Source organism: Rhinopithecus roxellana, chromosome 17 (genome assembly GCF_007565055.1).
Source record: "Rhinopithecus roxellana isolate Shanxi Qingling chromosome 17, ASM756505v1, whole genome shotgun sequence".
NCBI classification, from domain to species: Eukaryota; Metazoa; Chordata; class Mammalia; order Primates; family Cercopithecidae; genus Rhinopithecus; species Rhinopithecus roxellana.
In genome coordinates, this window is record NC_044565.1 from 26792465 (window position 1) to 26815843 (window position 23379).

General features: G+C 37.3%; 1 protein-coding gene across 10 annotated transcripts in view; it reads left to right on the plus strand.

Annotated features, from left to right (window-relative positions):
* ALMS1 (ALMS1 centrosome and basal body associated protein) overlaps nt 1-23379 on the plus strand; it is a 221125-nt gene that overhangs the window by 36616 nt on the left and 161130 nt on the right. For all 10 annotated transcript variants that reach the window (XR_004054345.1, XR_004054346.1, XM_010361970.2 and 7 more), the window contains 5 exons: nt 245-440; nt 4001-4118; nt 5555-6027; nt 7587-7687; nt 13673-13766. Coding sequence is in view for 8 of the 10 variants with exons in the window: in XM_010361970.2 (XP_010360272.2) it covers nt 245-440; nt 4001-4118; nt 5555-6027; nt 7587-7687; nt 13673-13766 (982 nt within the window). In the remaining 2 variants the exon portion in view is untranslated. The remainder of the gene's footprint in view (nt 1-244; nt 441-4000; nt 4119-5554; nt 6028-7586; nt 7688-13672; nt 13767-23379) is intronic.

The window sequence follows — 23379 nt, forward strand, 5'->3', positions numbered from 1 at the left end:
ATACAATGAAACTTAGTATGAAAGATTTTTTTGCATTAAAGAAAGAGATATGTAATAATGGGAAGAGGTCTAAAATGTGGTTAATATTGTGAGAAACAGAACAACTTTACATTTTCTAAACTTTGATGAGAATGTCATTAAATAGGAAGCTATGTGATACATGAGTGGACATTTTAATCTAAATATTAATATGTATGGTAACTCAGTTAATGACTTAGCATGTTTTCCTTTAAAATTTTTCTAGAAAACAGAATCTTGGCATTGTCTTCCTCAAGAAATGGACTCTTCCCAAACCTTGGATACATCCCAGACCAGGTTTAAGGTGAGAAGAGAAGATACTGAAGTGTCAGACTTCCCCTCTCTGGAGGAGGGTGTATTGACCCAATCAGAAAATCAAGTAAAGGAACCCAACAGAGGTCTCTTCTGTTCTCCATTGCTAGGTAATGCCTCTTTATTTTAACTAGTAGTAATACCTCACATTTGTAAGTTTTGCGGGGACTGCAAGTGTTAACTTTACCCTTTTTGAGTGAAGGAGCTCTGTAGAGACCTACTCAAAGGGGTAAGCTTATTTCTGTTTTTTTGGTTTGTTTGTTTTTGTTTTTTTTTTTACTGGCTAGCTGATCTGGTTATATTAAGTGTGCAGTTGCCTCTCATTTTGTCACATCCCGTTGCTCACAGAAGGCAGAAAGGTGATAACTGTCTACTGTGTATACCTCCTCAGTCTTGAGTTTGCAGAGTTTTTGGGATGAATAATATATTATATTTTGGTTCTTTCAGCGGTGGAGACTCCATGATCCCCCCCCAAAAAACAAAAAACAAATGTTCATATTTACCTTTTTTGATTTTTAGAATCAATTAAGGCATGTGTTATTATCCTCAGCTTTCAAACCAAAAGTTGATGTAAAGAGGTTGAGTGGCTTGTCTGAGGTAGATCTTGCTGCTTTCCTCATAGAACTGATTTATTAGCTCTTTATAAAAGATAAACTTTAAGTACTTTTAAAATCATTAAGGGGTTCAATCATGAAGATGGTTTTATAGTTTTGTAAAGAAGCATGAATAGGACTTAATTCAGCAAGTTCTTTGCAACATAAACTAATGCTATCCAAATCAAGATATTAGTGCCAACATATTCTATGATGTGAATTATTAAAGTCAATTTTAGGTCCACATTTTAAGAAGGATTTTGACAAAATTAGAGTACCTTTGTGGGAGGAGATGACTATCTTTTGATAGACAAAAGAGAAGACTTTGCTATGGTCAAATATTTGAAGGGCTGTTATGCTAAAGAGGAAGCAACTTAGTTTTTATTCATTCATGTAACAAATATCTAAGTGCCTCCTGTGTGTTTGATGCTAGGGATATAAAGATGAAAGCTACCTCCTCTTCTGGGAAGGCAATCCAGTAAACAGAAAATAACAGTACCATGGGATTTGTATTATAATGGTGTAGAGCAGGATCTGCAAACTATAGCTTATAGGCCAAGTCTTGATTTTGTACCTTCCATCTGCTAAGAATGATTTTTGCATTTTTAAAGGATTGTAAAAACAAACAACCATAGTATATGTGACAGATTATATATGACCAACAAAACCGAAAATATTTACCATCTGACCTTTCATAAAAAAATGTTTGCTAACTCCTAGTCTAGAGTTTAAAATGAATACATAACTTAAAAGGAAACTGTTTTTCAAATTGATATAAAAAAGAACTTTCTAATAGTCAAAACCATTTAATAGCAGAAAGGCTATGTAACGACAACAAAAAGTGAGCTTCATGTCACTGCAAAATGTCTAGCAAAATTCTGTAGGATTTTAGCACTGGGGAGGAGATTGTACTTTGTGACCTAAAATGTTTTCTAATGTAAAGTTTTGTAACTCTGGCTTCTCATTTACTATAGATAGGGCAGAACATTTTAAATTATTGGAGTAGGTTCCTGGATCTGATTGGCAGAGGAAATTTTATCATTACTGTTTTGTTATGCATAAGTACTAACATTGTGATAATTAGGCTCTCACCAATGGCAAATGTCATTGATGATGACTGGTGCCAGAATGGTTAGATACCTCAAAAAAAAAGGGATCCAAGCCAGTAACAGATGTCGATACTTGAGGAAACAAGAAGCGGTTGAAAGCTGAAAGAAAAAGGCATGGCAAGTAAAATACACTACCTTTCCATCACACGCACACACAAGTAATGTTGTACACTTGAGAATCATTAACTCTTCAGCTTTGGCCTGCTCCTTTAGCAAATACTTTTTCCGATTTACCTGATTTAACTGTCCAGTTCCGCCCTGAAATATTCTTAAATATTTAAGGAGATGCTGAAATGCTGCTTATAACTTACTTGTTACTTACTATTCCTTACTCATACCTAAATAGCTATTTTAGGTACTGAGGATTTCTGTGGGTTCTGAAACCTGGTTAGGGATAACTCTAATTTTTTTTTAGAAAAGACTCAGGTTCTTTAAATACGCAGCCTACAGTTAACTGGAAATAGCTTTACTTGCCCAAAGGTCCCCCTTATAGCATTAGCTCTAGTGTATTTGGGGACTTTGTTAAAAACTCTTCATGATTTTTAGAGGGGTGAAGGACTGTTATGGAGGTTTAAGACTGCTTCTCTGTGCCAAGGCCAAAGAGGAACCATACCAATTGTTCCTTGGTGGCAAAAGTTGTTGTATATCAGTTTCTCACTTTAAATTAATTCATTCAGTAAGTAAATGACTCTCTTTTGAGTACCTATTAAGTGTAGCAGGTACTTTGCTAGGCACTGAGGTTATAGCTATGGATAAAGTAGACACAGAGTTGACAATTTATATGGGAAGTGGATCGAAGAAAGATTAAAACAAGAGGGTGATGAATTATATGGAAGGTGTGCAGGGTATAAGAGCAGTGACGGTACGCGTTATGACCAAGTGAAGGACAGATGACAACATGGTGAGCTCTGTGAACTCTAGGTTTTCGGTAATTTCAGGGGGAAAAGTGGTGTGAGAGAGGAGTCCTCACTTTGAACACAGTGTTACAGGCATTCTGAAATCAAGAGAGTATTCTGATTAAAATAAGAATGATTTAAGTCAACATTCAGGAAATCACAAGAATTTTTTTTTTTTTTTCATTAAAGCAGCAGTTCAAACTTTTTGGGTAACAGGATTCTTTTACACATTTAAAAATCGCTGACAACTCCAAAGAGCTTTTGTTTATTTGGGTTATTGATATTTCCCATATTAGAAATTAAAACTGAAACATTTAAAATTTATTAATTCATTGAAAAAGTACATATTTTATAAAAAATAACTTTTCTAATACAAAAATGTTTAGAAATATGGCCATGTTTTACTTAAACAATTCTATAATGTCTGACATAATAGAAGACAGCAAGATTCTCATGTCTGTTTCTGTATTCAGTCTGTTGCCGTATCATACATTCTGTAGCTTCTGGAAAATGTCACTGTATCTTTTTGAGAGAATGGGAGTGAATAAGGCAAATGATATCTTAATATTATTTTGAATAAAATTTCAACAGTAGGTACCTCCTAAGAGTGTCTTAGGGCCCAGGAGCTCCTGTGCTATACTTTGACATAACAGCTGTAGTCTGTATTATGTAAGATGGGAAGAAACACTAATAATAGTTAAGAGCATTTGCTAAAAGTTGAAATGCTTGGGTTCAAATCTCACTGTGGCATTTCAGCTACTTGAATGCGGACAAGTTACTTAATGCTTTGTAAGTTTTGTAATCATGTTTCCTCACTGATAAGATATGTATAATAATACCTATCTTTCAAGGTTGTCATGAGGATTAAATGAAATATTGTGTGTTAAGTACCTTGACTTTGTCAGGCTCTCAATAAATGATAGCTGCTACTGCTGTTGCTTTTATATTATTATTCTAATGCTTGTAGAATTCTCCATAAGGCAGCATATGTAGGTGCTTTAAAGTATTACATAAGTAAGTAAATAATCAATTTTCAGCATTAATCAGCATTTTTATATTTGAAACTTTGCAGTCATACAAGATAGCTTTGCTTCTCCTGATTTGCCTTTGCTGACCTGTTTGACACAAGACCAAGAATTTGCGTCTGATTCTTTATTTCATCAAAGTGAACTAAGTTTTGCACCTCTGAGGTAGGATGATTTATTTGCATGTAACCTTTCTCCTTTCTTGTTCTATGTTGTTACTAATATTAGTGACTTCAGGCTAAGGTGGTACTTTGAGGTGGGGCTTAGATACTCTTAGGACACACTCTGAAGGTAACAAAGTCCTGTACTAGGACTTGATGCATATTAATTTGGCAGAGTAACATGTAGAGATGAACTAGATGACAGTAGTTTATTTAAAAATAGTTCCTAATGTATTCAGGCATTTCAGGCATATTTTAATTTAGAAGACACACTGGATTTTCCTTCTCATAAACCTCCCCATCTGCTGCTCATCATCTCTCTCCTCCCTCTCACCCTTATTCTGCAAAAAGCATTTATTTCTAGGTCACTAACTTGTTTGGCACTCTCATTTTGTTCAGCTGTTATTGAATGAGACTAGTTAGCTCTCCTTACCTTATAGGAGGTGTGAGTATGAAGTAAGAAGATTTTTATGAACAGACATATCCAGATTAACAGATACTCCAAATTCATGTCCTTTAGAATAGTCATAATGGGAGAAAAGTCTGGAATTTTCAAAACATATTTGGAATTATTCAAGAATATGTTTTCCTCTTCTAGAACTGAAAAGAAAACCCACCTTAAATTAAAAACTATAGATGTTTAGGAAGTAAAAAGTAACCTCTGTCCTTATATATTACCTTATATCAGTTTTATGAAAAGTGATCTGTACACATTTTTAGATCATCAACTAATGATTAAGTTACTGTTGTGTTTGGGGAATAGATCACTTCTTGAGTGGTTTCTTTCTCTTTTTGTCTTTTTGTTGTTGTTGTTGTTGTTTTTATCTAGATGGAGTCTTGCTCTGTTGCCCAGGCTGGAGTGCAGTGGTGCCATCATGGCTCACTGTAACCTCTAACTTCTAGGCTCAAGCAATCCTCCTGCCTTAGCCTTCACAATAGCTAGTACTACAGGCATGTGCCACCATGCCCAGCCAATTTTTAATTTTTTTGTAGAGATAGGGTCTTGCCATATTGCCATGGCTTGTCTTGAACTCCTGGGCTTCAGGTGATCCAGAGTGCTAGGATCACAGGTGTGAGCCATTGTGCCTGGCCTTGCATAGTTTTCAAGAGCACAATAAATGACAACTAGTAAAAAAATTAATGCAGGTTAAATGAAAAATCATGGTAGGCATCGTTATGAAAATCACGTTCTGTGTCTGTTGTTTTACGAGAAGCCTGAGATAATATCAGGGTTGGAGGGTGGTAGTTCACCTTTTGGTTAAAAAGAATTTTTTTGTTCAGTCATTAGCCATCTTAAAGGAGTCTGAAATTAGGAGAGCTTTGTTTTTCAATGCACTTTTCAAATAAACTTGATTTTAGTGACATGTATTTTTGTATTAGTACTTAAAAATTAAATGTTTTTAATGTGTTATTTATTTATTTTTAACTGTATATTTTCAGGGGAATTCCTGATAAGTCTGAAGATACTGAATGGTTTTCTCGACCATCGGAAGTTAGTGAAGCTTTATTCCAGGCTACTGCAGAAGTAGCTTCAGACTTAGCAAGCAGTTGCTTTAGTGTATCTCAGCACCCGCTTATAGGGAGCACAACTGTTGGGTCTCAGTGCCCTTTTTTACCTTCTGAACAAGGGAATAATGAAGAGACGATTTCATCTGTTGATGAACTGAAAATTCCCAAAGACTGTGATCGTTATGATGATCTTTGTTCATATATGTCATGGAAGACACAAAAAGATACACAGCAGCCTGAAACCAATTTAGCTGATAAAGATCAAGTTTCAGTTGCAACTTTCTCTGACATAACCGATGAAAACATAACTGCTAAAAGAAGTGACCATTTTGATGCTGCTTATTCATATGGGCAGTATTGGAAAGAGGAAGCTTCACCTAAGCAGGCAGAAACATATTTAACCAGTAAGTACCCTGATTCTTTTTCAGATTCATCTGACACAATTGATAAAAATAAAATTTCCAAGGGAAGTAACAGTTTTAGTGTCCCCTTTTCCTATGTGCCATGGAACAGAGAGGGAACTTTGCACCACCCAGAAACATGTGTAATCAGTAAGGACTGTGTTTCCTTTCCATATGAAGTTGCTGCTCATTATAATAATAAAATGTCATATTCTTTCTTGTGTTGTTTGTTGGAAAGAAGAGGAAAAGGGGTTCCCTTGACTTCTGATAGTCATTATTTTGAGAATGTTTATTTAAGGGCTCCAGCTGAGATTGAGGTGAAACAAAAGACGGATTCTTTGGAGGGTTATGAAAGAAATGAAGAAGGTTTACAGAAAGAATCATCTCAATGTTTTGAACTAACAGAGACTAGAAATAATTTATCTTCAGAAGTGCAACCCAGATCCTCAGGAATAAAGTGTTTTAGGAATGTTATAGCTCCTGATAATTCTGTAAAAGTTTCAGAAGCACATGTACTCTCCAGGGAACATGATACCTCTAAAATGGAGGCTTCTGGTGGTCCTCTTCAGACTGTTATATCCAACTTGGATGAGACATCAGAACAAGTGTTTTTTCAAGAGGAAAGAAACCAAAAGAGAACTTCTCTTTTTGGTGAGAAAAACATTGATGCTACTGAAAATGTAGCCTTTGAGGCAGTTATTGCCTCTATTGAGCCTTCTAAGAAAGAGAGTACAGTAAATGACATCTAAGCTGACATCAATAAATATTTAACAGATGACAGCCAAGAGAGAGAACCAAAAAATCCAGATCTTTCTCCATTAAATTATAAAGATGAAAACTCTTTATTTGATAGGCTTAAACATGCATGCTATCAGTCTGCTCCTGGGGTGTTTGAACCAACAGCTTCAAAACCATTGTTGCATATAAAGGATGATAATGGTAGCTTCCTATACTGGCATCCAAATTTAAAATCACCCCCTAATGCTGTTCAGGAAATGTTCATTAAGCCACTTTGTGTTATTCCAGAGCTTAAGTCATCTGCTTCTTTGAGTGAAAAATCTTACAACCAGACTGTTGGTCTTGGCAAAACACAGTCAACTTTATTTCAGTGTGATGTAAGCAATGAACCATTTCTTCCCTTTTGGAAGATAAAGTCTGTTCCTTCTCTTGACCTTGCAGAGAAGGTAGGATCTTCAGATGTTATTTATCATGTGAAAGTATTAACTTCAGATTCTTTGGTTTTACAAGATTTAAAGCAGCCAACCTTTGAAGAAGTTGCAGATTACTCAGACTTTAATTTGGGTAAGGATGTTAACTATAGAAATGCCATTAAAGGTCCACCTGCAGCTGTAGGAAGCAGCTTTTCAGCAAACTTGGTGGCATGTGATGCAAAGTCACACACAAAGTGCTTTTACCATTGGCCAGTGATGCATCATTAATTGCAGTCGCCCGAGACACATTGCTGAAAGCTGATACAGGCCAAGGTGAAATTCCTTGGCCTGTGGGAGCTGAGTCTAGTTTTACTATACATACAATTATGCAAAATGACTCCTATTTTGTAGAGGGCCTGCAGGGGAAGGCTGAGTCTGACGTCATTACTCTGGATGGCCTAAATGAAAACGCTGTTGTGTGCAGTGAAAGAATTACTGAACTACAAAGAAAGGTGAGACACAATAAAATGATAGTTGTAAGAAACATGGCCTTTTTCAGTGTTGTTTCAGGAAATGGTATTGTTTGTGTTTATTTTACTTTTTACTGTTTCCTGGGTACATGACCAATGTGATTTGACTGGTGAGTACATTGCGCTAGCAGCTTTAGAGAATTTTCATGATAATCTAGAGATGCATGACAGCTCCCTGCACTGGCAGCCTACTTTACAACTACCATCTGAGAAGGAAAGCAATTTTGAAAAGCCTGTAAGTTTTTCTATTTGACATTTTTTCTGGGTGGGGAGAGGAATATTTTATTTGAAAAAATTTCAAATTTTATTTGAAAATATTTTATTTGAAAAATTACATCTTTCATTACCAGCTTGTAACTTGTACCTGTTCTTTATCTGATATCCAGGAATATGTTCCATTAGAGGTTGGTATGAAAGAAATGTTTATGTTTCATAGACTGTAAGACTTAGTTCTGGGGTGTCTTGGAAAAGGCCATCCCCTGGGGCTCCAGGCCTTTCATATTGAGGCAGCCTAACTCTTCCTAGTTGTGCCAGCAATAGTCTTTAGACAGTGTTAAGATTAGAGTTATTCATGGGAACATTCAGAAGCTTGTACTTTGAATGTTTTCCTCTGGTCTTCAATGTACAAGCCTTGAAGCAGTCCCTGGAATATTTAAGTATTTCTTTTTAGAAGCTCCTGAAAGACTTGACTTCAGAGGTGTCTTGAAAGTTTTAAGACCCATGTTTGACCAGGAAGGATAATGAATTGCTTAATGTCCAAACTGGCCAGTGCCTCTCCAAAGGGAAGTATCTCCTTCCCAAATGAGCAACACACTAATGTATATACATGTCCCTTCCCGCTCTCTATTTATATCATTATTACCATTGTGTGTATACTAGAAACTGGCAACTCTAGGGTGTCATAAAAATTTTATGTCAGCCCTTTTTTTTTTTTTTTTTTTTTTTTAAAGTTCTGGGGCACATGTGCAGAACGTGCAGGTTTGTTACATAGGTGTACATGTGCCATGGTGGTTTGCTGTACCCATCAACCTGTCATCTACATTAGGTATTTCTCCTAATGCTATCCCTCCCCTAACCCCCTACCCGCTGACAGGCCCCGGTGTGTGATGTTCCCCTCCCTGTGTCATTCTTTTATAGAAGGCTTTTATTTGCTTGGATCTTTGGATCCCTTGGCATTAATGTTCCTCTGGTCCTGTTGAATGAATATCCTCTTTGTTGTTGTCTGGTACTGTAAGTCCCAAGGTGGGGCCCTACTTCCTTGTGATATATCCTTATATCCTGTTATTAAATACTGTTAGATAAAATAGTGATGTACTTAATGTTATTTCTCTTTTCCTGTTTTCCTATGTATAAGATTTTTGTAAAGCTCTATTAGTTTGGGTTACACCCACATTTAGACCTTTAGATTCAGATTGTTGGTAGAAAATGAACAAAGATATTATGATGAACTTTTATTTATAATTTATTACATTTATTAAAATTTTTTTAACAGAATCACTAGGTTAGTTTTATTTTCTTCAGTATTCTAAGCTAGGCATTCTTTAATTTTAATCTGATAACAGTGGGGATGAAAATGATAGTTAACACTTTGTGCTCAAGTACTGTGCTAGGAGGTTACATGTATGTATCAATTCATTTTTGTCCTCTGTCAATTCTGTCAAATAGAATTGTTAGAGATTATTATCATCCCTATTTTACTATTGAGACTTAGAGGATTTAGGAACTTGCTTATCCTTATTCAGCAATTGGGGAAACCAGTATTTGAAACTAACCATGTCTATGTACTTAACCACCATACCATAAACTGTCCCCCGTCCCCCCACCCCAGAATTTTAACTATTCTTGATGAAACTAAGGTTAAGATTTTGCATTATTTTGGCAAGAGTAGAGGTTTTGAAGGAGATTGCCTAAAGTTGCATTCAATAACAATGAGAAACAAAATAACAACTTTTAAAGTGTTCTAAATTTTTAATACTACTTTTGTGACTTATATCAACCTTTCATGTAGATAAAATGTATTTTAGAAATAAAGATACAGAGGCCGGGCGCGGTGGCTCAAGCCTGTAATCTCAGCACTTTGGGAGGCCGAGACGGGTGGATCACGAGGTCAGGAGATCGAGACCATCCTGGCTAACACGGTGAAACCCCGTCTCTACTAAAACAATACAAAAAACTAGCCGGGCGCCGTGGCGGGCGCCTGTAGTCCCAGCTACTCAGGAGGCTGAGGCAGGAGAATGGCGTGAACCCGGGAGGCGGAGCTTGCAGTGAGTGGATATCGCACCACTGCACTCCAGCACTCCAGCCTGGGTGACAGCGTGAGACTCCGTCTCAAAAAAAAGTAAAAAAAATAAAAAAAAATAAAGATATATAGGTTCAGTTAATGTGCAGAGACTAGCTTTGACCACTGCTCCAAATTTTAATCTGTCCTTAAATATAGCCTGAAGTATAATTTTTCAATCTAAGGAAGATGCTGTTATTCCCTATATTGTCTTTCAGTTGTAGCTCTATCTGTCTTAGTCTTAGATCTAGGAGTTATTTAATGTCAATATCAGAAAAGCAAGGAGCCAGATGTGGTAGTACTTTTTCTGTGTGGCTTAGCTTGCTTTCAGGGGCTTGCTTACTCCTTGGTTGTTTCCTTACACTCCTCATCTGTGTCACAGAAGAGTCATTCATACTTACTTGGTTCACTTTTATATCTACTCATCATAAATTATTATTTGGGTATCCACGTATGTATGATGCAGCTTGGAACTGTGAAAAGAACAGAGATTTGGAGTCAAAATCCAGTTCAGTTACTTTGTTAACCTTGTGTCTTGAGTAAATGACTTTGGAGGAGCACTTTCCTGATCTGCATAAGGAAATAGGAATAGTAATAATCAACCTCATATATCGTACTATTAAATGGGGTAAGTTATATAGCATTTATGTAGTTCCTGGTTGTTAGTTCTCTTCACTTAGCTGAAACTAGACTATTAGAGTCTCTGGTGGTTTCCTACTTTCTATCATTATTTTGTTTTTCTTTCTCCTTGTTCTTGGTAGCAGCACATAATTAATATGCTTTTTTTTTTTTTTTTTTTTTTTTGAGATAGAGTTTCGCACTTGTCATCCAGGCTGGAGTGCAAGGGCACGATCTCAGCTCACTGCACCCTCCGCTTCCTAGGTTTAAGCAGTTCTCCTGCAGCAGCCTCCCAGGTAGCTGGGATTACAGGCGCCTGTCACCATGCCTGGATAATTTTTTGTATTTTTAGTAGAGATGGGGTTTCACCATATTGGCCAGGCTAGTCTCAAACTCCTGATCTCAAGTGATCCACCTGTCTCGGCCTCCCAAAGTGCTGGGATTACAGGTGTGACCCACCGCACCAGGCCTAATATGCTATTTTAGTACCTCTTGTTTTGGCCATTTAACTCTAAAAATTATTTAAGATTTAAGCCTTAGATTTCTTTACTCTTCTTACCCCCCCACCTTTGGAGACCTAGTTGCCTGTCTCTGTGTGGATGATTATCACCTCTGTTTTTATACCCTGATATTTGTCTAATTTATTTTGCATGTTTTCTTGTGAACATTGTCATCACCCCAAATTCAACTTGCCCTATAGCAAAATAACTCATGTTTTTCCTAAAATTAGACTCACTTGTAGAGTTTCTGAGTTTTTATGAAAGGTAATTAGTATTTTTCTGGTTTCTTGGTCATCTTTCATTCTTTCTTCATTGTTGATTAAACATTGGGAAGATAAACTAATCTTGATTTCTTTTTCTTCTGGTTCTTTCCATGTTCAGTTAGCAATGAAGATCTGCTGGTTTCTTAAATAAATACTTCTTACAATTTTCATTTTACATTTTCTTTTGTATTACCTACTTTTTTTTTTTGAGATGGAGTCTCCTGCTGTCGCCCAGACTGGAGTGCAGTGGCATTATCTCGGCTCACTGCAAGCTCCACCTCCCGGGTTCATGCCATTCTGCTGCCTCAGCCTCCTGAGTAGCTTGAACTACAGGTGCCCTCCACCACGCCCAGCTAATTTTTTGGATTTTTAGTAGAGATGGGGTTTCACCGTGTTAACCAGGATAGTCTCGATCTCCTGACCTCGTGATCTGCCTGCCTCTGCCTCCCAAAGTGCTGGGATTACAAGTGTGAGCCACCGTGCCTGGCCGGTATTACCTACTTTAATAGTTCTGTATTTTGAAACTTTAACAAAATGAAATTTTTTGACGTCAAGCTTGCAATCAAAATTTTTCTTTATTTCTGTGTTTGAAAGCTGTAGAAGAAAAACTGCTGTAAACTATAAACACACACTCTCTTGCAAGTGTCTATTATGCCACACTGTGATAGTTGATTACAGACTGCATATATGATGGTAGTCCTTTAAGATTAAAATACTGTATTTTTACTGTACCTTTCCTATGTTTAGATATGTTTAGATACACAAATACCGTTGTTTTACAGTTGCCTACAGTATTTAGAACAGTAACATGCTGATAGGTTTGTAGCCTGGAAGCAGTAGGCTAGACCACTAGCCTAGGTGTGTAGTAGGCTACACAGTAGTAGTTTGTGTATGTCACTCTGTGATGTTTGCACAACAACAAAATTGCCTAACAACACATTTCTCAGAACATATCCACATCATTAAGTGATACATGACTGCATATTATATATATGCATATATCTTTATGTATATTTATGTGTATTTATATATGTGTGTGTATATATATATAGGCTGTACTTCAAAAAAGTTTTCTGTAGGAAGGAGGTAATTGAAAACTAAGAACTTTGTGCTATGTGGAGAGCAGGGCGGCTTAGCAGCATTATCATTTTGAGTTGGATAATTCTTTGTTATGGTGGGAGGCGTGTTTCCTGCTTATTGTAGAATGTTTTGCAGCATCCATCCCTGGCCTCTATTCACTAGATACTAGTAACATCCTCTCCCATCACAAGTTACGACAGCAAAAAATATTTCCAGGCATTGTCAAATGTTCCTTGATGGGTACAAAACCTTCACCAGTCGAAAAGCACTGGTCTAGAGAAACCTGTATGGGCAGTAGATGTAGATATAGAAATAGATATGGAATATTCATTTCCACACTTCACACGGCTTCCTAAGAATGTTCATTACTACACAATGAAAAATTGATGAAAGAGGATAGAAAAATTCATGCTTATGTACATTTTTAGACTTCATCCTGAGAAGATGTGACTGAAATAATCTTTTTAGGGAAATAAAGACAACCTAAAATTGATATATATTTTTATGTGAGGGTGCACTGTGAATTTGGTGAAAAGTTGTACATGTTTAGGTGTTAATGTCACCAATATTGGTTTCTAATTTCTTTTCTAGCAAGGACTTGTGACCTGATGAAACATTAGGAACTTCTTTTTGAGCGGTTAACCTTTACTTCACTACCAATTTATAGTCTCCATTACTTTTGTTTTAAGAAGTTTGAGGACTTATGCTTGTTGGTAACTGATCACAGTTATAGTTCTTTGATACTCTCATTTTCCTTCTAAACATTTGTGAGTTTCTAGAAAATATTCCTGTTTCTTTTTCCTTCTTACTCTTTCTTGCCCACAGTGCACCTCTCTACCTTAAAAAGAAATACCCGAGCTTGTCAAGAATAATCCCGTGGTTCAAATTCTGCAATGATCATAAGGAGCAAACTTCTGAGTAACAACACTTACTAGACATACTATCTATGATATTTTATGTAGACAGATTTCTAAGCCCTCAGGATGATTTATAGAGTCTTCTCAGAGTTGACCCAACAAGATATGACCTATATATGAATTCAGAAGGTTTGAGATTATGATCTTAAGTAACTAACTTCTCAGTGTTCATCTTTATAAAAATGAGGGATTATTTTTAGCAGATGAAGTTTGAAATTAATATTTTCTTCATTTCTTCATAGGTGGGTCATTCTAATCTGGGCATTAATGAGTCTTTTTCATTTTTATTGCCTTCATTTGTTCCACATAAGCTAACAAGAGAGTCGGAATATCACTCTTCAGATCTCAGAATGTTGAGGATGTCTCCTGACACTGTGCCAAAGGCTCCTAAACATTTAAAAGCAGGTATGTAGAAAAAGGAGATGGTAAATGTCCTACTTATGGATACCTTTTGAAAAAATATTTTATTAGGTCTATTTTTTTAATTTTTTAATATCTGTAATAATTATACTTCAGATTAGATGTGTTTAGAAATTCTGTCTTAGTCTCCTCAGACTGCTATTACAAAAATATCTGAATACTTTAAGTGTGGCTTATAAACAACAGAAATTTGTTTCTCGCAGTTCTAGAGGCTGGCAATTCCAAGATCAAGTGCTGGCAGATTCACTGTCTTCTGAGGGACTGTTTGCCATAGATGACATGTTCCCCTGTGCCCTCCTGTGGTGGAAGGGGCAAGGGGTTTCTCTGGAATCGTTTTTATAATGGACACTAATCCCAAACATGAGGCCTGTGTCCTCATGATCTAATTACTTCCCAAAAGCCCTGCCTCCTAATTTCATCACCTTGGGGATTAGGATTTCAACCTGTACTTTTCAGGGGGGCCACAAACATTCAGACCATCACAAATCCGCTGATCTTTTATTAGAGGAATTATTTGGTTTTTCATTGCATTCTACATGACAATATTTAGAACTGAATTATATGGAGGAGTCTGATGTTAGAATCTGTTTATTCCTTTGTGTGTCTTGAAGGGAAAAAGGAATTGATTGAGCCCAAGATGACAAGAGTGGATGCAAATAAGTTTGTAGAGAGGAAATTGAGAGAAATCAGTTTTGAGGTAAAAGCAAGATTATCTGCTGAGGGAGGTGAGTAGTGGTGGAAGTAGGTTAGAGGCTTTGAGGAGAGTGGTTTGGTGAAGACTTATAGTTTGTGTTGAAGTGAATTTGAGATGGAGCTGACCAAGGGAAAGTAAAAGGATTGGAGGGCAATTCTGAGAAGTCAGCTCAAGTTAGTGATAATGATTTTTTAATGTTGTCAGCCTGTACAGAATCTCTGATTTGTTTTTCTTGCTAACACTCAGGAATGGAGATGATGAATTACAGTATCGATCCTTGGTTCAGGAATACATTGAATGGGTATGGTAGAAGGACAGCAGGCAAAGAGAGAAGAGTTGATCACCTATTGGTTTCAGCCTACATAGGGAAAGAGAAGCCAGAAGAGTTGTTATTCTAGGAGAAAATAGAAGGACCAAATATTTGTTTATGATGTTGATTAGATGAGGTGGGAATAAGTTATTGAGAGCACTAGAAGAATAGGCAATTTTGGTTAGATTGAATAAGTAGATTTAAATGAGGAACAGTTTGAAGGGTGATGAAATCCATTAAATAGCCCTGGGATTGGATGGTAGAAATTGAATAAAAATTACTGGAGTAAATAAAATTTTGGGTCAGGTACAGTGTCTCAAGCTTGTAATCTCAGTACTTTGGGAGACTGAGGTGGCAGGTTCACTTGGAAGAGTCGGGAAAGGATTGGTATTAATTGTTTTTGAATAGAAATTACTGTGAAACTACCTGGGCTGTTCTTGTAGGAAGTTTTTAAATTACTAATTTCATCTCTTTCCTTGCCATAAGTCTATTTAGATTTTATATTTTTCATGAATCAGCTTTTGCAATTTGTGTCTTAAATAGAACTTGTCTATTTAGCTAGGCTGTTTACATATATCTGTTCATAATATTCCCATGTAATCCCTTTCATGTCAGTAAGGTTAGCTACAATGCCCTCTCTTTCGTTCCTGATTTTAGTAACTTAAGTTTTCCCCTTCTTTTTTTCTCCCTTTGGTGAATCTAGTTAAATTTTGTCAATTTTGCTGATTTTTTCAAATAAGCTTGTTTCTTTATTTTTTCTAATCTTTATTTTTCTTTTCTGATTTTTGTTTCATTTATTTTCATTCTAGTCATTATTTTTCCTTCCTTCCATTTGCTTTGGGTTTAGTTTGCGCTTTTTTTCTGTTTTTTTTTTTTTTTTAAGGTGTACAGTTATTGATTTAAGCTCTTTCTTCTTATTATTACAAGTATGTGTAAAAATTGATAAATTCCTAACCACCGTGTTAGCTGCATGCCCGAAGTTTTGGCTTATTATATTTTTGTTTTAGTTCATCTAAACTTATTTTCTAGTTTACATTGTGATTTTTCTGCATTTACCCTTTGGTTATTTAGGAATGTGTTGTTTAATTTCCTTCTGTTATTATGTTTCACCTGATTCAATTTTTGTTGGAAAACATACTTTGTATGATTTGTCTTTTTAAGTTTTATTGAGGCTTATTTTATGTTTTAGCATGTAGTTTATTCTGTAGAATGTACAGTTTGTACTTGAGAAGAATGTGTATTCTGCTGTTGTTAGGCGGTGTGTTCTACAGATGTCTCTCAGCTCTGTTGGGTTGGGTTTAGGTGTTCAAGTCTTCTGTTTCCTTGTTGGTCTTCTGACTGTTTTCTCCATTTTCAAAAGGAGGGTATTGAAGTCTTCAACTCTTACTGTTTGTCTTTCTCCCTTTTTTTCTCTCTCAGATTTGCTTCACATATTTTGACATTATGATGTTAGATCCATGTATGTTTATAATTGTTATATATTCCTGATGAATTGACCTTTTTTTTTTTTTTTTGGAGACAGTCTTGTTCTGTTGCCCAGGCTGAAATGCAGTGCATGGCTCACTGCAACCTCTGCCTCCTGGGTTCCAGTGACTCTCATGCCTCAGCCTCCTGAGTAGCTGGGACTATAGGCGTGTGCCATCATGTCCAACTAATTAGAATTGACCTTTTAATTGTTATAAATTGTTCCTCCTTATTCCGAGTAACTTTTTTTTTGTTTTAAAGTCTGTTTGTCTTAGGTTAGAATAGACACTTCGGCTCTTATGGTTGCTGTTTGTATGGTTTATCTTTTAAAATCACTCTACTTTCAACCTATTTGTATTTTTTAAATAAAAAATGATGTATCTGCTGTAAAGAACATATAGTTAAATCTTGGGTTTTTAATTTTAAAATTCTATCTAATTATTTTTGCCTTGTGATATGATTATTTAATCTGTTTGCATTTAATGTCATTATTGATGTGATTGGATTCACATTTTCTGGCTTACATTTGGTTTTTCATGTGTCTTGTGTCTTTTTTCTTCTCTATTCCTCTTTAATTATTGCATGAAGTGAATATTTTCTAGTATGACACTTTCAGTTTAATTTTTTAAATGATTTTCTAGGTGGTTTTTTTTTTTAAGTTATATTCTTAGTGGTTACTCTGGGGCTTATAATATTTATCTTATCAGAATATGCTTCTGATTTATACTAACTTAATTCTAGTGTGATACAGAAACTGTACTCCTATATAGCGCTATTCCCTCTTTTTTTTTTGGTGTCATTATTGTTATGCATACTACTCACACATTTTTTTTTTGGTTTTTTTTTTTAGTTAGGGACTTGCTCTGTTGCCCAGGTTAGATTGCAGTGGCATGATCATAGCTCACTCTAACCTGGGCTCAAGTGATCCTCCTGCTTCAGTCTCCTCTGTCGTGAGGACCACAGGTGTGTACCACTACACTGAGCTAATTTTTCAAAAAAATTTTTTTGTGGAGAAATGGGATCTCACTACATTATTGGTCTCGAATTCCTGGGCTCAAGCAGTCCTCCCACCTTGGCCTCTCAAAGTGCTGGGATTACACATGTAAGCCGCCATGCCCAGCTGCTTTATATATTTTCAAATTGCTTTTAAAATCAGTTAAGAGAATACAGGAAATGAAGCATGTCTTTTTGTAGTTACCCATGTAATTATTTTTACTAGCACTATTTGTTTTGTTATGAAAATGTTACTATTATCTGGTGTTACTTGTTTTTCAGCCTTTGGAACTTTCTATATTCTGTAAGGTGGATCTGCAAGTTCCCTGTTTTTGTGTATCTGGCATGTTTTTATTTCATCTTTTTGAGAGATAGTTTTGCTGGGGTTGGCATTCTTGGTTGACAGTCTTTTTCTTTTCAGCACTTTGAATATGCCTGTTCACTATCTTCTGGCCTCCATAGTTTTGGATGAGAAGTCAGCTATTACCTTATTCATGTTCTCTTGTATGTAATTTGTTTTCTCTTGTTGCTTCCAAGATACACTCTTTGTCTTTCACTTCAGTATCTTGGTTATAATATGTCTCCCTGTGGATCTCTGTGTTTATTCTACTTTGAGCTCACTGAACTTGTCAGATATATAGTTAATATCTTTTATCTAATTCGGGAAGTTTTCAACCATCATTTCTTTGAGGATTTTTTCTGCTTCTTTCTCTTTTTTCCCCAGTTATCATCTCTTGCATCGCAGTCCACATATATCAGCACCCGTAATCCTGTCTCACTGGTCTCTAAGCCTTTGTTTGTTTTTCTTTATTCTTTTTTCTGTCTTTTCTTCAGTTTGCATAATCTCTATTCATTTATCTTGATGTTTGCTGATTTTTTTCTTCTGTCTGTCCATATCTACTATTGAGCCTCTAGTGAATTTTTCACTTCAGTTACTGTACTTTTCAGCCTTAGAATTTCCATTTTGTTATTTTCTAAGTTCTGTCTTTTATTCTGTATTTGGTGTGACTTTGCCGTCATACCTATCTTTAATTCTTTAAGCATAAAGAATTTTTCTTCCCTTTGAACGTGTTTATAATAGCTGCTTTTAATTGTTAGTGGCTAAGCCCAATGCGTGGGCCCTCTGAAAGGCAGATTTGCCTATTTTGTTCCCCCTGTGAAGAGGTCACACTTACTTTTGCACGTCTTACTTTTCTGTTGTTCTAAACTGGACATTTTGAATAGTATCTTGTTGCAACTCTGGATATTTATCCCTTCTCTGGGCTGGTAATGTTTGATATTTTTGTTGTTTAGTTATTTAGTGTCTGGTTTGGATTAGTTCTTAATTGCTCACCACCAAGATCTCCATTGTTTTTGCCAGTGTCCTTAGGCTTGAGCTTTTTATGCTCTGTTTCAAATAAAGTCATTCTCCTTATGGAGATGTGTGGAGCTCTCTGTTTTTATGGCTTGCCTCTCCTGGGTAGAAGCTTTGCGGCACTGCTCTGTATCTGGGGGCAGGTTCATTAGTCTACTTCTCTTGGAATAACACACCCCTTCTCTATGATTGTGATACTGAAAGGGGTAGTAGTTAGTCCCTGCACTTAGATTGCCTCTCCTGGAGTGGACCCTCACTCTACCTACAAGTGAGCTGGGGTAGGGGTGATTAGAGCTTAGTATTTTCAGCTTGGAATAAATCTTCCACTCTGTAAGTGGGGACTGGGTGCAGGTCGGTTGCTTCTTGTGTTCTTTCTTTTTCTCTTATTACCAAACATCAACAGCCAGTGTTCTTTCTTTGCAGCCTTTCTCCCATGACATCCCTTCTGTTCTGCCTTACCTTATGGATTATATCTACTGATGTACAGGTGTACCATTTTAATTATTTGGTTAAAATGGTACATCTCATTTCTACCAGTAAGATCCTGAGCTCCTCAGTTATCTCTCAGAATAGTATTGTGGTGTATGGGCTGACATTAAGATTTAATATTATGCGCAGTCTTGACATCTGAAATTACGAGGTCCTCAAAGGGCCTAACCACAAGTTTACCTGCCAGATATGCCCTCCCCTCTGTGGGAGAGGCTTCCTACACAGCCAGTTCTTCTATCAACGAGACCAACTGTATTCTAATTTATCCAAACTTGTTTCCAGTTTATCTTGTAATTTAAACTATTCAAATTATGTTAAGTGTAGCTACTTTACCTGATATGTAAATTGTCTTAACTCATACTTTGGAGCCAATTTGAGATGAAGCTCGGCAGTCACTTTCTGCTTGTTATGAAATAGGACCCAGAGGTTTGCCAATAAAAAATAAGAAATCAGGGCAACTAATATCAAGGGATCATTTCAATACATATGAATCAAACATGGACATAAATATTTCTTTCATTTGCCTCCTCTTCACCCTATTGATGAGGGAGGGATTCCTGGTACTCAACCTAATAGATTTCCATCCCATGCTAACCTGTGAAATTATTCAAACAAGCCAATCACATCCTCCTACAGAAATAAAAAAAATCACCCTCTCTTCTTGCTACTGTAAGGCTGCCTCCCATAGTTTCTGTTTACTCATTCTGTTCACATGTACAACCCCCATGTGGCCCTGCATGACCTGGTGTCTTCCCCAGCTGTGAGTATATGTGACTAATAAATACTGTCAGTCTCCTCTGTCCAGTGTTGTATTTAGCCAATCCAGAACCATCAAGCAGGAATCCCTCCCTCATCAATAGGGTGAAGAGGAGGCAAATGAAAGGAATATTTATGTCCATGTTTGATTCATATTGTATTGAAATGGTCCCTTGATATTAGTTGCCCTGATTTCTTATTGGCAAACCTCTGGGTCCTATTTCATAACAAGCAGAAAGTGACTGCCGAGCTTCATCTCAAATTGGCTCCAAAGTATGAGTAAAGATAATTTACATATCAGGTAAAGTAGCTACACTTAACATAATTTGAATAGTTTAAATTACAAGATAAATTGGAAACAAGTTTGGATCTGGATTGTTGAAAAAGAATTGGTGACACCATTAGAAAGCAGGGTAGTCAATTTAGTTTTGGACATACTGAGTTTGATTTGTCAGGAGATCATTTGGTTTGAAGTGTCTTCAAAGCCACTTGAATAAATGGGAAATAGGAAATACAAATTTGGAAGATCTTAAATAATTTATGATTAAAATTATGCCATAAGAGTATTTAAGCTTTCTGAAGGAGCATTGGTAGAGAGAAAAGCAAAATGTCAAGGATAGTACCTCATGGAATACAATAGCAGAAAGAGGCCAATAGAAAATACCAAAAAGGACAGATATTTTGTTTAAATTCTTACTCTGATTTAGTTCTTACCTCTTCAGTTTCCATTTCCATTTCTTAGTGCCTTTACTGTGTCACACTGGATTTTGTTGCACGTACATTTAGGATTGCTATGTCTTCTTGGTGGATTGATCCTTTATCATTATGTAAGATTCCTCTTTGTCCCTAGTAATTTTCTTTGTTCTGAAGATTATCTTATATAGCCACTCCTACATAATAGTTGTTTTCTTTCTTCTTCTTCATCTTCTTCTCCCCCTCCTCCTCCTTTTCTTCTTCTTTCTTCTTCTTCCTTCTCTTCCTCTTTCTTCCTCTTCTTCCTTCTTCTTCTTCTTCTTCCTCTTCTTCCTCCTCCTCCTCCTCCTCCTCCTCCTCTTCTTCTTCTTCTTCTTCTTCTTCTTCTTCCTCCTCCTCCTCCTCCTCCTCCCCCTCCCCCTCCGCCTCCGCCTCCTCCTCCGCCTCCGCCTCCTCCTCCTCCTCCTCGAGATAAGGTCTCACTCTGTTGCCCAGGCTAGAGTGCAGTGATATGATCATAGCTCACAGCAGCCTTGAATTCCTAGGCTCAAGCAGTCCTTCTGTCTCACCCTCTGAGTAGCTAGGACTGTAGATGCACCCTACCATGCCCAGCTAATCTTTTTTTTGTGTGTGTGTAGAGACAAGGTCTTGCTATGTTGCCCAGGCTGGTTTTCAGCTCCTGGCCTTTCAAAGCCTGATCCTCCCATCTTGACTTTCCGAAGTGCTGGGATTACAGGCATAAGCCACCATACCCAGCCTTTTTATCTGTCTTTTAGTTTCAATCTTCCTATGTCATTATGTTTGAAGTGAATTTTTTTGTAGACATCATGTAATTGGGTCATTTTAAAAAAATCCACTCTGCTAATATCTGTATTTTAGTTTGTTTGTTTATTTATTTTGAGATGGAGTCTCGCTGTGTCGCCAGGCTGGAGTATAGTGGTGTGATCTCGGCTCACTGCAACCTCTGCCTCCCAGGTTCAAGCGATTCTCCTGCCTCAGCCTCCCGAGTAGCTGGGACTACAGGCACACACCACCATGCCTGGCTAATTTTTGTATTTTTAGTGGGAACAGGCTTTCACCATGTTGGCTAAGATGGTCTCGATCTCTTGACCTTGTGATCCACCTTGGTCTCCTTGGTGCTGGGATTACAGGCGTAGTTTGTTTATTTAGACAGTTTATACCTGAAGTTAATATTGATCTATTATGCCTTAAGTCTGCAATTTTTTTATTTATTTTCACTTTATTCCTGTTTCTCTTGTCTTGCCTTACTATGGGTTTCATGAACATATTTTAGAATTTCACTTTATTTATTTTTATTATTTATTTATTTATTAATTTATGAGATGGAGTCTCGCTCTGTCGCCCAAGCTAGAGTGCAGTGGCATGATCTCGGCTCACTGCAAGCTCCATCTCCTGGGTTCACGCCATTCTCCTACCTCAGCCTCCCAATTAGCTGGGATTACAGGTGTGTGCCATCAACGCCCGGCTAATTTTTTTACATTTTTGGTAGATATGGGGTTTCACCGTGTTGGCCAGGCTGGTTTCCAACTCCTGATCTCAAGTGATCCGCCTGCATCAGCCTCCCAAAGTGCTGGGATTATAGGCGTGAGCCACGGAGCCCGGCCCTTGGTGTGGATTTCTTTGGGTTTCCTGTTTGGAGCTGACTTACCTTCTTTAATCTATAAGTTTATGTCTCGTCAAATTTGGAATGTTTTCAGACTTTATTTCTTTGAATTTAACTCATCTTGTTTGCATCATTTGATTGTCTTCTCCCTCTCTATCGCGTTCACACACTCTCTCTCTGTCTCTGTCTCTTTCTCTCTCTCTCGGCTCGCTGCAACCTCTGCCTCCTGGGTTCAAGCGATTCTTGTGTCTCAGCCTCCCTCGTAGCTGGAATCTTAGGCGTGTACCACCACACCCAGCTAATTTTTTGTATTTTTAGTAGAGATGGGGTTTCACCGTGTTGGCCAGGCTGGTCTTGAACTCCTGACCTTAAGTGATCCACCCACCTCAGCCTCCCAAAGAGCTGGGATTACAGGCGTGAGCAACAACAGCCAGCCTTGATTGTCTTTTCTCAATCAATTTGTGATTTTCCTGGTTCTTAGTGGTAAAAACAAATTATATCCTGGACATTTTGGATATTATGTTAGGAGACTTTGATTCCTATTTATAATCTTCTGTTTAGCAGGCAGTTGCTCTATTTAGGTTTTCCATGTAGGTTCTGGCCTATTTATGTGGCTGTGATCCCAAAGATAATTCAGTTTTCAGGGGAGTTGCATTCTGGTCTATTTCAGTGGTACCATTGAGGCTCCCACTCAGTCCCTGTCGGTGATGCTTATGTAGGTGGAATGGTCTTTCTCAAGGTCTGCTGCTGCTGTGTGGAAAGGGGGAGATGCTAACCCATAGAGTAGAGAACATTTCCCTAGGCCTGCCCCTGGACCACCTGGTGTCAGTGAGTCACCCACTTGATTCTTGTTGATGGCATTCATGGAGTTAGAAAATGCTTTTCTAGGCCTCCTGATGCATCTAGGTAGGATGCTGGGCCCTGGGATGGAGAACATTTCCTTGAACCTACTCTCTGGGTTTCTCAGTGCTAGTGGACTTCCCATTCAATTTTTGCCAGTGCCACTGGGGAAGGAAAGTGCCTACCTGGGCTGCCTTTTACCGCAGGAGAATTAGGAGATGGTGGACTTAGGTCTCCTTTTGTTGCTGGCTAGAGGACAGGGAGATGCCAAATCTATTGGGACTCTCTACCTGGTTTCTGCTGGTACTACAGTTCAGGTGGTGCAAGCTTACCTGTTGCTGCTGGGTTGGAGTAGGGTGTGGGGAAATGGGACTGTCTGCT